The sequence below is a fragment of the Lotus japonicus genome, chromosome 5 (genome assembly GCF_012489685.1).
Source record: "Lotus japonicus ecotype B-129 chromosome 5, LjGifu_v1.2".
NCBI lineage: Eukaryota > Viridiplantae > Streptophyta > Magnoliopsida > Fabales > Fabaceae > Lotus > Lotus japonicus.
The window spans coordinates 42,578,272-42,592,365 of record NC_080045.1 but is presented as its reverse complement, the minus strand read 5'-3'; the positions used below and the strand labels follow the sequence as shown (position 1 = coordinate 42,592,365).

General features: G+C 38.7%; 1 protein-coding gene and 1 long non-coding RNA gene across 2 annotated transcripts; both read left to right on the top strand.

Annotated features, from left to right (window-relative positions):
- Window positions 1–7,538: 7,538 nt before the first annotated feature.
- On the top strand, window positions 7,539–9,142 carry LOC130719584 (uncharacterized). Its single transcript, XM_057570202.1, has 3 exons — window positions 7,539–8,542; window positions 8,868–8,930; window positions 9,019–9,142. Exons 1-3 carry the CDS (start codon window positions 7,539–7,541, stop codon window positions 9,140–9,142), a joined length of 1,191 nt encoding a protein of 396 aa, XP_057426185.1.
- Window positions 9,143–11,987: 2,845 nt separating this feature from the next.
- LOC130720595 (uncharacterized) lies at window positions 11,988–13,847 on the top strand. The gene is made up of 3 exons (XR_009013185.1): window positions 11,988–12,380; window positions 12,561–12,630; window positions 13,476–13,847. It is a non-coding gene; the product is annotated as an uncharacterized LOC130720595 (long non-coding RNA).
- The last annotated feature ends 247 nt before the right edge of the window (window positions 13,848–14,094 follow it).

Below are 14,094 nucleotides of genomic sequence, written 5' to 3'. Positions count from 1 at the left end.
AAACTACTATTACCTAATGGCTATATGTTATTGATATTAGACCATAATGGCTCTTACAACATTAAGTTGGAATTATATTACTTGTCACTATATAATTCTTGAAAGTGAACACATTTTTAAAAGATGCTTTGTTTGACAATTGATGTTCTTGAAATGTTTCTCATAGATAATATAAGGCAAAATCAAATTGAGTATATTAGCCAAAATCTTTGTAATCTATATATTTATTAAAAGAAAATCATTATCCACAAGAAATTAACACATGGCATTCCAAGATTAAGTTTCCTCTTACCCCTCTCTCTGGCTGACAAGTGTCACAGCCAGAGAGACTTCACAAATTAATTATACAAACTGATTTCCCTATAATTTTGATTCTTTGTCCCCTATTAAATGAGAGAAATTATAAAGGAGCCATGAGCCTCTCCAAAATAGAATTCATGCACAGTCCATTATAAAGGAGCTGCCGAACCAACCAAAAGCCCACAACGGTGGAACAATTAAAAGGGGCATAATTGGAAAAGAAAATGAAAAATTGTTCAGAGTGAGAATTGGTCAAAACGAAAATCAATGTATGTTTCAATTTCGCAAACGGACATATTAGGAAAACTAATCACATTTTTCTGAAAAGTATTGGAATATAAGTAATTAAATACAAAGACTTATTTTTGGAGTGTGATCCACGTTTTTTTGGCCTAAATATCATCCACTTTTTAAGCCTAATGTAAATCTTTACCCGGTTTGACTTTTAATATTTATAAGGAATAAATTATGGAATTATTTATGTGCCTTGCAAACAAGAAATGAAATCTTTAATTTTCAAATAAGTTGCCCTCTTTCCAATAGAGAACGCTGAATACCTGTAATAACATAAATTTACTAATCAATATCTTGAACGAGATAAACTCAGTCAAACATATTCTCACTAAAATAATTACATTAATGAATTAATTTTATGTATAATTATGATGAATGTGTATTGTGTATTGGTTAATTTAAAAAAAATATTGAGTGTTGGAAACTTAAATAAGGAAATTAAATTAATTAAGGAATTCTAATTAATTAAGGATATTAGAGTAAATGAGTTTTGTATGGAGTGTTTATTTCTATGTTTTAATAAATTCAGATGGCATAATTTTTCATTTTTTTATTATTTTATAAAAAAAATGAATTAAAGCATTTTTTTTTTCAAAATATGATCCCTGCTTGATTTTTTCAAATTAAAATAAAAACGGAAAAATTCTTAAAAAAATAGCTTCAATCAGGAAAATCAATGTGTTAAAGTTAAAAGAAATAAATTAGTACAAAATATCACGTTAAACACATTTAGTGTTTATTATTATTTTTTTTTTGGAAATACCAAATATTATATAGAGGGGCAAAGCCCAAACAGTAACAATACAAGGAAATAACAGATAGAACGAGAATTACAAAGCTAAAGGAAAGGAAAAACAGACAGTAAACAAACAGAAACAAAGGAGCCACAAATGGCAGCAAAAGACATCAACAAACAACATAAGAACAGAAAGCAACAACAGCGGCTTCAACAGCAACAGGCAGAAGCGCAAACAGAGGGGGGATCCTCAAAACAGCAACACACTTTACCGTCCAAAACAGTCATCATACTCTTATGTCCACACAAACCCACAAAGTCTCAGTCCTTGTGACGCCGCATTTTGCAAGATGATTAGCTTTGTCATTAGCCTCCCGGAAGATGTGCTGGACACCAAGGCAGTTTACTTGAGCCCTCAGGAAGTCAATGTGATTCAGGTCATTTAAAAGGGCACTTGGTCTACTAGACTTTGAGTTTACCCAACCCACCACAATTGAAGCATCGCTCTCAATATAAATATTACTGAACATAAATTGCTGACAAAAGAGAAGAGCCGTTAGAATGGCCTGCAGTTCAGCTTCGAAAGCCCATCCTTGGCCAATGCCTTTGGAGAAGTAACCCAGAATTTCGTTGTTGTGGTTACGCAACACTCCACCCACCCCACAAGGCCCTGGATTGCCCTGAGAAGCCCCGTCGACATTAAACTTAAAATAACCCAAGCTGGGTGGTACCCAAACAGCCACCTTAGGAAGAGTTATCTTCTTGCTAACTTTTATATTGCAGAAATTGGAGGAGAATTGATTGACATTGTATGGACAATCATACCAGAGTGTTTTTGTCCACCATGCCACCCTCAGAATGTGCAACTCCCAAACCTCACTAACCTTGAATTGTTTGTTGTTGAATTGTAGATCATTTCTGCCGATCCAAATTGACCATACCATAGCATAAGAGGTAAGATTCCATAGCAATAAATCAGAAAAAACAGCAAGAGAATTCCATTCTGAAGCAACCTCACTCAATGACCGTGGCATAGCCCAAGATAGCCCCTCTCTATGTAGCACAGCACACCAAAGAGGCCAAGTGGCCTGGCAATGGAGGAAGAGATGAGAACCGGTTTCCAGGACTAGGCCACACAGTGAACACATACCATTATCACTTAGAGACACGCCCCTTCTCATCAAATTCTCCTTTGTAGCTAGCTTGTTGTTGCACACCTGCCAAAACAGAAGATTGGCCTTTGGTGGGATAGCTTTACGATTTTTTGCTGGGGTTTCACATTCTCCTGCTGAGAACACTCTACTTTCAGCCCATTTATACAGTGATTTAACTGAAAACACTCATGAGTTATCCAGCCCCCAAATCAAGCTATCATGTTCTCCAAGAGCTGGAAAAAGGCCATTAATCGAGTTTAGAAATTGATTGTAGATATCAACCTCCCAATCAAAGAAAGTTCTCTGAAAAGCTAGATCCCATACCCATCTTCCCTGGACCACTAAACCCATATCCGCTATCATCCCTGTCTTATTTGAACAAACAACAAAAACCCGTGGGAATTTAAGGTAAAGAGGAGATGAATCTTGCCACGGATCAGACCAGAATCTGGTGTTCTTTCCATCTCCCACTTTGCATAACAGACCTTCTTTTAAGCCTTTCGATATCAACGAGTTCTCTTTCAAAGTGTTCACGATATCGATCAAAATAGAGGACCAGCTTCTCCCTTCTAACATTACTGTCTGAAACAACAGCAACTCCCCATTGAGGTTATATTTTGTTGATATTACATTTCTCCATAAACTGTCCTTTTCAACTCCATACCTCCAAGCCCATTTTTCCAACAATGCCTTGTTTTTCCAGCTTATGAATCCCAAACCAAGTCCACCGGATTCCTTTGATTGGCATATAAGATACCAAGGTATCCAGTTCACTTTCCTATCTCCACTACCTTTGCCCCAAATGAAGCCACGAATTATTTTCTCTATTTCCCCCACAACTCCCACTGGAGCCTTGAAAATAGACATTAGGTAAGTAGGGATCGAACACTGTGACGCTTTGGCTAAAACCAATCTGCCGCTCAAGGAGGTGTATTTAGAGTTCAAAGAGCGACTTTTCCTCCTTAATTTATCCAGCATTGGTTCCCAGAAAATTTTCCGCTTTGGATTTCCTTCTAGAGGTGCCCCCAAATACTGAACCGGAAGCTTCCCCGAGCTCCACCCATAGAACTCAGCCACGGCTTCAACAATTGAGTCAGGAATATTACACCCGATAAGAGTGGATTTGGACATATTAATTTTCAGACCTGATGCAAATAAAAAAGCCAGCAAGGTATTGCATAAGAGATCCACCTGATCGAAATCGTTCTCACAAAACAACAATGTGTCATCTGTGAATTGAAGGTGATTCAATCGCAATTCCGGTCCGATCCTAACCCCGCTGAATCTATTATCCTCCAACAGTTGATTAAGCATGCAGGATAGCCCATTAGCACATAGGTTGAATAGAAATGGAGATAAAGGATCTCCTTGACGGAGACCTTTTTCTATACTAAAAAAATCAGTCGGTGATCCGTTTACCAAGATAGCCAAAGAAGCAGTGGATATGCATGATCGCATCCATTTAATCCACTTATACCCAAACTTCATAGCCACTAGCACATCAAGTAAGAACCCCAGTCGATATTGTCGTATGCCTTGGCGAAATCGATCTTTAGCAAGAAGCCCCCTTCGGATTTTTTCTTCATAAAATCGACTACCTCATTTTCTATTACAATGCAGTTTGCTATTTGGCGACCATGGGTGAAGGCGAATTGGTTGGGGGTGAGAAGTTTTGGCATAACAAGTTTCAGACGTGCCGCCAATACTTTCGAAATGAGTTTATAGGCGCTGCTTATTAAGCTGATGGGCCTATAATCTACCACTGATTCAAGCTGATTCTGTTTTGGGATGAGACATATGAATGCCGCATTTAGACCCTTTACCAATCTCCCAGTTTCATGAAATTATGCAAAAAATCTGATCACATATTCTTTAATAACAGGCCAGAAATGCTTAAAGAAAGCAAGGTTAAAACCATCGGGTCCCGGGGCACGATTCCCATCACAAGACTTGATAACCTCCCAGATTTCCTCCTCAGAGAAAGGAGCTTCCAACTCAGTTGCCTCTGACCGGCTGAGTTTAGGAAGGTTACTACATCAAAGCGTTGGCCTGGACTTGACTTCTTTGGCAAAGAAAGATTTGAAGTGATCAGGGATTGCTAGTTTGATTGTTGTGGGATCCACAACTAGCTGTCCATGAACCACTAGGGAATTAATGCTTTTGCGACTTTGGCGAGCTCTACAAATAGAGTGGAAGAAAGACGTGTTTTTGTCACCGTCCTTGAGCCATCTAAGCCTGGACTTTTGTCTCCAAATGCTCTCCCCCCTTCTGAAATTATCCCAAATAGCCCCAAGAATTTCAATCCTCTGAATACGCAGCTCAATTGATGGGCCTTCCAGTTCTAACCTACTTATGACATTCTGTAAGTCCGCTTCCAAAGCCTTTACTGCTTCACCACTGCCCCTCATAGAATAGCCTTTCCATCCCTTAATTTTGGTCTTAAGGTTATTCAATTGATGCTGCAAAACATAACCGGACCAACTTTCCACTGTTGCAGAAGACCACCATTCACCCACAAGGGTGTTAAACTCCTTATCCAGCAGCCAACTATTAAAAAATCGAAATGGTTTGGGACCAAAGTTAGACAGCCCCAAGGATAGAATCACAGGCCTATGGTCGGATAATCCCCAGTTTTCAGCACTCTGGTAACAACCTTGGAATAGAAGCATTGCCTCTTCGTTGATTAGCCATCGATCAATCCTGCTCCAAAGTCCCCCACATCGAGAGCTATATCAGTAAACTCCGAGTTTTGCAATGGTAAGTCAAGCAGATGAGAGCTTGACACAAAACTGCCCAGCAATAGATCAACCTCATCTCTAACACCTTTCCTCTCTCCTAAATTCAAAGTTCCATTAAAATCACCACCCGTAACAACACAACAGTTTCTATTGCTCAAAACCCTTCCCAGTGTTTCGTAGAAAGCCTGTTTTTCAGCATCTACATTTGGCCCATATGAATTCCCTATGAGGCAATTTTGGTTACTGCTGCTGAAGTTAACTAACAAGCCCAAGAACCTTTCCTCTTTAATTATTTCGAGTACAGTAAAATTGTGTGGTTTCCACATAGTAATCAATTCACCTGCTGAGTCTCTAGCATGTATGACCTCCCACTCGTAATTGAGGGAATTTGCAAAACACTGAATGAATTTTTACCTAGTAGCATCCAATTTAGTCTCTTGTAAGAGGATAACATGGGCGTTGGATCTTCTCAGAGCCTCCTTTACTGACCTTCTTTTTTCAGCCCCACCTAACCCTCTCACATTCCATGACACCCACTTGCATTCCATGGGTTATCCCAGGCGAATTTGCCTTAACTCTGCCTCCAAACCTTCCACGGCTTTGCTATCTGGCCCATCAAACTGTAATCCAAGAGCTTTCCCCACTTCCCATGCTTTCCTTGCCCTTGATTCGTAACCTTCTGAGGATAACCTGACACCAATATCTGTAATCACCCCTCTATCCTTCTCGGAAGTTTTCTGAGGATTGAATTTGCGTCCTCGTGTTTCATAGATCCTGGAAGAGTTAGGTGAGGGAGCTGGGTTTACTATCGTATTTTTTCTTGGTCTGCCTCGTCCTCTCTTGGGTTGTAGAGAAGGATCGGATCCATAATGTGTTACGCTCAAAAGGGTCGGGTATGGGTTGGGTGTTGCGTAGGGAAAGTTCCTCTCAATGGGGCTCAAGGAACCCTGAACCGTCTGGCTCGAGGTATGGGTCAGGCCCAAAGCATTATTTTCAAAACCAAAGTCAAGTTGTTGCAAAGGTTGACCCGCCCCACTAAAATCAACACCCAAAAATTGTGTTGCCAACCCTAGCATTGACCGCGCCACACCTGCATTGATGTTCCACTCCCGAGGTCCCGTAAAGAGTCTGAACTCTGATAAGCCACTGTCATTAAAATCCAAACTGAACAACCTTTCCTTGCCGTATCCTGCAGACACTACCCACAAACTTCTCTGTTTGTCGCCTGTCACTACTGCTTCTGTCATGAATTCAAATTCCCTTCTAGAATTGGATAACATCGAATTAAGCCCCCTGAAGTCAACGAGCTCGTCATAGCCCACCCTGACCACCGTGTCGGAAGGAGGTGGCGCGTGATTGGAAGCACATTCCATCACTTCGTGGCCTTCCTTCATCGGACTGCTACCCCCTCTTGGGTATGAATTTCCCCCTCCTCATCCTCAGAAGTACCTTTCTGTGCATCAGAAGATCCTACAACCACTGTTTCATTAGTTGGTCTAACCTCTTCCTGGGGATCGTTTGCACAGAATGATGATGAAGTGTAGCTTGATTCTGACAAGAAATCTGATGGTAGAGTAAAGTCATAACAGTAGTTTGCTTCCACTGATATCTTGATCGATGTACCATCGATTTCCGTCTGGATGGATATTCCTTGGAATGTTGGTGGGGAAGACTGTATTAACATCTTTGCAACATCGTACCTCTGTCTCTCTTTGGTTTCCTTGTCCAGGAAAATAAACTCACCAAATAAACTGGCAATAGATCTAAAGAAATCTTCTTTCCAGGCTCCAATAGGTACATTATGTAGAGTCAACCAGAGAAAAAGCCTTGATAGCGTTGTGAATAAGGAAGCTGGGCGTAACAGAACAAACTTGTAGCCTATGAATGTTTTCTCTTGAGTCAAAAAATCTCCCATATCTTCCTTGGTTGGGAATTCCAACGCCACCTCTTGAGGCCCCAATGCGATAACCTTTATCATGCTACATCCTTTTGCAACCAGGAAGTTCTAGATATCTTTTGCATTCTGAGGCTCTCTCAATGTGGTAATGATTGTTTTAGCAATACGGTTACGATCCTCTTCTGTTGTAGTGAAGCACATCTCTGACCCCGGAAACTTTGCCTTCTCTATTTTCTGCATCCAAAACTGCTTGGGCTGCTGGTCACGATAGCTCTTCTTCTTAGAAGTCCCCCCCCCCCTTTAATTAAGGAAATTAGAGTAAATGAGTTTTGTATGGGGTGTTTAGTTCAATGTTTTAATAAATTCAGTGGGCATAAATTTTCATTTTTTTAATATTTTATAAAGACTTGAATTAAAGCATGTTTTTTCAAAATCTTATCCCTATTTCAATAAATGAGATATCAACCTATAATCTTCGTCATGATTCCCCAAAAGTTGAATTATTGAAAAAAGCAAGCCTAATTATTTGGGATGAGGCACTTATCTTGAATATACATTGCTTTGAAGCTTTGAACAGATCTCTAAATGACATTATAAAGACTAGATCTACTTATAGTTATGACATTCCATTCAGAGGGAAAGTTGTAGTACTAGGAGGCGACTTTAGACAAATACTCTCAGTTATTTCCAAAGGAAGTTGTTCGGAGATTGTGGGTTCTGCTATCAATTCTTCATACCTATGGAAGTATTGCAAGGTAATGAAATTGACTGTTAATATGATATTGCAAAATGCTAACTCATCTTCTTCATCAGCAGAAATAAAAGAGTTTGCTGATTGGTTGTTTCAAGTGGGAGACGGAACAGTTACAACCATTGATGAAGCCGAATCACTCATTGAGATTCCTCCAGATCTTCTTATTGAACCGTGTAAGGATCCCTTACTTGAAATAGTAAATTTTTCATATCCGAAACTTTTGTTTAATTTGGAAAAAAATTCATTCTTCCAAGAAAGAGCAATCCTTGCACCAACACTTGAAAGTGTAGAGGAAATCAACAACTTTATGTTAGCAATGATTCCTGGTGAGGAAATAGAGTATTTGAGTTGTGATACTCCATGCAAGTTCGATGAAGATTCGGGTGTCAATACAGAATGGTTTACATCTGAATTCTTAAATGATTACAAATGCTCCGGAATTCCAAACCATCAAATTAAACTAAAAGTCGGTGTCCCTATCATGCTCATTCGAAACATTGACCAAGCTGCAAGGTTGTGTAATGACACTCGAATGATAGTCAACGTTTTGACTAAATATATAATTGTTGCTACTGTTCTAAACGGAAACACGATGGGAGAAACAACCTTTATTCCAAGGATGAGCTTACCTCCATCTAATTCTAACATTCCTTTCAAATTCCAGTGCAGGCAATTCCCTGTTACTTTATGTTTTGCAATGACTATAAATAAAAGTCAGGGACAGTCTTTATCTCATGTTGGTTTGTATTTGCCAAGACCTGTCTTTACTCATGGGCAATTATATGTTTCACTATCAAGAGTTAAATCTAGAAAATGTTTGAAGATACTAATCCTAGATGACCAAGGAGTAGTTTCTAACACTACCCACAACGTTGTCTATCAAGAAGTCTTTGAAAATATTTGATGTGTAAGTGCTGTTTTTTACTACAATTTTGTTGGGTTTATATTTTTTTAAATACCAAATCTGATATGTCTTTGTTTTAATTGTTGACAGTATAAATAAATGGCAAGCAGCTTATTGGTCATCTAACTTGAAAGATAATTTCGTTGCTATAAGGTTTGTTTTTAAGTTTCAAATGATATATCAAGTTCATCTTTGTATTGCTTACTAATTATTACTCTGATATATACTGTTTCCATTGTAGGTTATGTTGCTCAAATATTGAATTGGTAGAAAAATTCAACTTTAAGTCTGAAGTCATTATCACTAAACATGGACAACAAGTTCTATTAAGCGATCATGTTGTTGACATTTTTGTGATTTTTTAATTTGTTTGTTTTTACAACGCATTCCGTAAAACCTTGGATTTATAATGTTCATGTGTTGACATCGGTAGGTCATACAACGAATTTTATTTAACATTTTTACGTTGGTCTATTAATTCACATACATGTTTGAATTTATTCTCTGTTATTTAATATTCTACAGATATATCTACACAATAAATTTAATCGCCGTGCAACGCACGAGTGAAAATGACTAGTGATCTTAAAAAGGACATTACAAAGGTTAATGGTAAATGAGGAGCATGAGAAGATTTCTTAATTTTAGGAAGGGTTAATGGTCAAATTGATCCCTGTGTTTGTAGTGACTTTTGGTTTTAGTCCCTCCCCGAAAAAAACTTGCCGATATCTCCCTGCAGTTGCAAGCATTTTGGTATTAGTCCTCACCGGAGGACGGAGCTCCGATGAGATCTCACTTGGCACGGTGACGTGTTAAATCAGTCCTAAGTGGAATATTTTTAAAAAAAAATTAATTAAAACAAAAATTAAAACTTAAAAAACCCTAAATATCCTTCTCTTTCACCACTAAATCCCCAAATCATCTTCTACCTTCCCTCAACTTCCTCTCCTTCGTAGTGTCACTGTCTTCTCCCTCTCTTATTTCTTTTTACGTATTCTTCCTTTGTTGAACATTTGTTTGGGTTTTGATCCATCTAAAAAGGCTCATGTATTTTTTTGCTTTTGAAACACAAGATTTGATGAATTAGTTTACTTGCTTGTACTCTATCGGTTTGATATTAGTGTTTGAAACTTTTGTCAAGAATTATGAGTCTGTTTGAAACTTGACCAAAGGCTTCACCATCTTCTCAGGCTCGAGTGTTTCTATTTTGCTCTAAAGCTTAGTTGATTTGGGAATTTAGGGATTTAGGTATGATTTGGGGATTTAGTGGTGTAAGAAGCAGATTCACACACCAAAACAGGGAGAAAAAAAAAAAAAAGTATTTCAGAATCACCAACCACAAATCAACCATACAGAACTCCAACAGTATAATTCAACACAACACTAGTTCACTTGCCTTGTTCACGAATTGAACCACCGCTACATTCCTCTGCCTCAGCCGGAGGAACAGATCTTGGGACAACCTATGGAAAGAAAAAATACAGAAAAATGGAAGAGATGAAGGAAGAAGCAAGGTAGTGTGTGTGGTTAAGATTTTCAACCTTGCGAACACATTGGAATGGAGCGATGCGAAGATGATTTGGGGATTTAGTGGTGAAAGAGAAGGGTATTTAGGATTTTTTTGGTTTTAATTTTGTTTTAATTAATTTTTTAAAAAAAACATTCCATGTAGGACCGATTTAACACGTCAGCGTGCCAAGTGGGGTCTCACCGGAGCTCCGTCCTCCGGTGAGGACTATTATCAAAATGCTTGCAACTGCAGGGAAATATCGACAAGTTTTTTCCAGTGAGGGACTAAAACCAAAAATCACTACAAATACAGGGACCAATTTGACCATTAAGCCTTTTAGGAATTAACATGATTAATCTCTGATTAAGAGAACTTGGTGAAAGCGTGTCACGCAACACCTCATAACACAAATTAGAGACTTCAGCTCCAGTTACATTTCCAAACTTTAGAAAGAAAAAAGCTGGAAAACCATCCCGCTTGGGGGTTTTAGTCGGATGCATATGAAATAGTGTTGTCTTGGCCTCCTCCCGGGTGAAAGGATCAAAGAAGTGACCTGCTCAATAATAGTAGGGGACAGAGAATGAAATAAGTCCTAGAAGTACGAGCTTTGTGTGATCTAGTATTTTCCAAACGGGGTTGATGCTCAAGAAGGAGTGTCGATGGAGAATTGAAGAAGATTCCCGGGTGCACTTTTGGCTTGATAATTGGATTCCAAATATTTCTCCTAATCTTTTGGGAGCTAACATTGCTTCCGCGATCAATGTGAATTTTGTATCCGAGTTAATTGATGTCGGATCTCATTCCCGGGACATGACAATGTTAAATTATGTTTTCTTACCTTATGTTATTGAGCATATTGTTTATGTACCTCTTTCTCTCTATTTTATAGAGCGTGTTATTCTTTGGCCAATTGTAAGGATGGACACTATAATACGAAGTTGGGATATTATTTTTTTGGCTCACCAATAGGTTCAGTAACAAGCCTCAACTTCTTCAGCATCTTCACTGTCTGGGTCTTTTTGGAAACACCTTTGGAAGGCTAAGGTCCTCCCTCGTTCCAAAGAGGCAAGGCCTAATTATGGAGGCCACACGTTAATCATTTGTGCCCCATTTACATTACGGAGCCAGAAACGGTGAAGTACACTTCCTCTACTGTCCTGAAGCGAGACAACTTTAGTTTGCATTCGTCTCAATTTGCATGTAGTGGACTTCCCAAACACGAAGATTGTTGAATTTTCGCAAAGGTTTTTTGAGCATGCAGGCGATGATGCATTACAACTCTTGTTCACGTGATTTTTTTCTTTTTAGGAAAGGCAGAATTGGCTGATGTTTGAAGACCAAGTTTTTAGTTTGGAGTCGTTGCTTCTGCGTCAGGTTTCTCTTTATTAGCACCCTTGTCCAATGGTCCCTCTTTTAGGATATGCTCCTTGAGTTATTCGATGGATCCCCCTCAGATGACATCATTAAAATCAAATTTGATGTGGCTTATCGCGAAACGAGAGAGTTGAGGGTTGCTTTCGTTGCCGGTAACAATGAAGGGCTTCCTCTTTGAAATTCTGGTTCACGCAAGGCAGATGTCAAACCCAATGTCCAGGACAACGCGTATGAAACGCACCGTTTTAATAATAATTAGGATAGGTTTTTCTTTTTAAAAAAATAATATAATAAGGTAAGAAAAAAAAAGGGGGGGGGGGGGGGGAAGGAGCAGAACACAATCTGATTGAAGGGGGTCACGTGACCACCCTTTGGTATTGTTGGTATACTACCCTGAAATTGTTATAAACCCTCTTTTAACCAAATAACCCCACCCCCATCACTTTTTCCCCACCAGCCGTAACCTCTTCTTTTCTTTCTCGCGTTATGCAACTTTCTTCTGCACAGCGACATCAAATTCTCCTTTCCCTCCTTTTATTCTTTTGTCCTTTAGCAAAGAAAAACAACAGCAGCCCCATTTAATATATATTTACTCATGAATGAGGTTGATGACACTTCAATTGGGAGAACTCTGAGTTAACAATTGGGGTAGAAGTTGTGCATTGAGGGAGGAGAAGGAAATTCAACTATTCAGAATTTCTATTTCAATTGTATTTAAGGTATATTCCTAAACCATGAATCTGAGGATTAGCGTTGAACTGTTGTACTGTATGTTAGATAAAGGTATAAGTAATTAGGGCCTTGGGTATACTGTTGGGGTTTCCATAGTTGCTCTCGGTACTCGGTAGTATGACATAAGATTTTGGTTGCTGAAGGTAAAATTTAATTGTGGTGTTCAGATTTACCGGGTGAAGATACGTTGGGTTGTCGCGCATTTGTTGAGGACGGTCCAATTGTTTCGTCATAGCTGTGAGTGATTTTCCAATCACTGTGACTTATTTTTAATAATTATATAATTGTTGATTTGATTATTTTATCATATCAATATTTATTTAAATTGGGGAAACATGTTTTACAGTTCTTTTGTTATCTGAAAGCTGGTTTTAGGAAGTTGATTTGGAGTTTGATTATGAACTGACATGAGAAAACAATTTATATTGCTTTGATTTTGGAAATTATGTGAAACTGAGATTATGAACTTGGAAAGTTGATTTTGAGACTTTTGATGAGGCTTGAACTGATTTGAGAAAACGGTTTTGGGGATCCTTGATAGAACCCCGTAGCCGTTAACGGAGGTAACGACCTAGGTGCACCTAGTTAGATTGATTCCGGGAGGAGAGGGCTATCCGTTAGATGGAGCCGCCAGTACACGGAGAGGGCTATCAACGAGATGTAGCTTCCCCCGGTAATACGATTCGACATGTGATACGAGAGAGAAAAGGGTTATCCGTTAGATGGAGCCGCCCCTATCGGATAGGCCATCCCTTAGGAGGAGAGGGCTATCAACGAGATGAAGCCGCCTCACGGTTCTACATGTGTGACCTTATTAAATTATATTTCTGATTTTTAAATGCTTTCATATGACTGACATGATTTTTATTCAGTTTCATTGAAACAGTTATTTATAAACTTGGCATTTTGATCATCTCTTATTTGAAATGATGCTTATTAATTTTATTAATAATATATATTTGATCCACTCTGAACTGATAGTGAAAAACTCGTGCTTCATATGTTTCCCCTTTCCTGTTCATGGTGGTTGTTAAATCCTCACTAAGTCTTTGTGACTTACCCCTTTATTATTTTATCCACAGATTCTTCAGCAGCTGAGTAACAAGCTGTTCCTGGATTAAGATTGTCAGTTGTCTTGCTGGTAGGCCTCCATCGGCTGGTGGCCTCATTGCTATTTTATTTCTTTTGATTCTAGTTATCTGCAGCTATAGGGAGTCATAGGTGATTTTAGTTTGGGGTTGACGGTATTGTTTTATTTTAAAAGTTGACGCTGAGCGTCAAATTTTGGTTTTGTACCTTTTCTTGAAAATTATGGATTTGGAGAATATTATTTAGCAGGTTATGTTATTTTGAGATTACAGAAATACATAGGAGACTTTGTCGTTTTTTTTATAAATTTATGATGACGTATTTATCATGGTGAATTCGTTATAAATGGATTATGTGTTAAAGGCTTGCCGGACTTGGGGTGATAGTCCGTGCGCCGGTCACGGCTTGGGATTTTGGGTCGTGACTGCGTATAACGTGCAAGAGATAAGTCACCACGATCAACACAGTAAAAACATTAAAAACAATAGGCTTAATTGCAGTTTTAGTCAATGATCTAACACGATTGTGCAAAAGTGAACCCAGATGTTTAAAACGAGCGGTCAATGTCCCTAATGTTAGTGGTGTGAGCGATTTAAGTCCTTCCGTCCACTT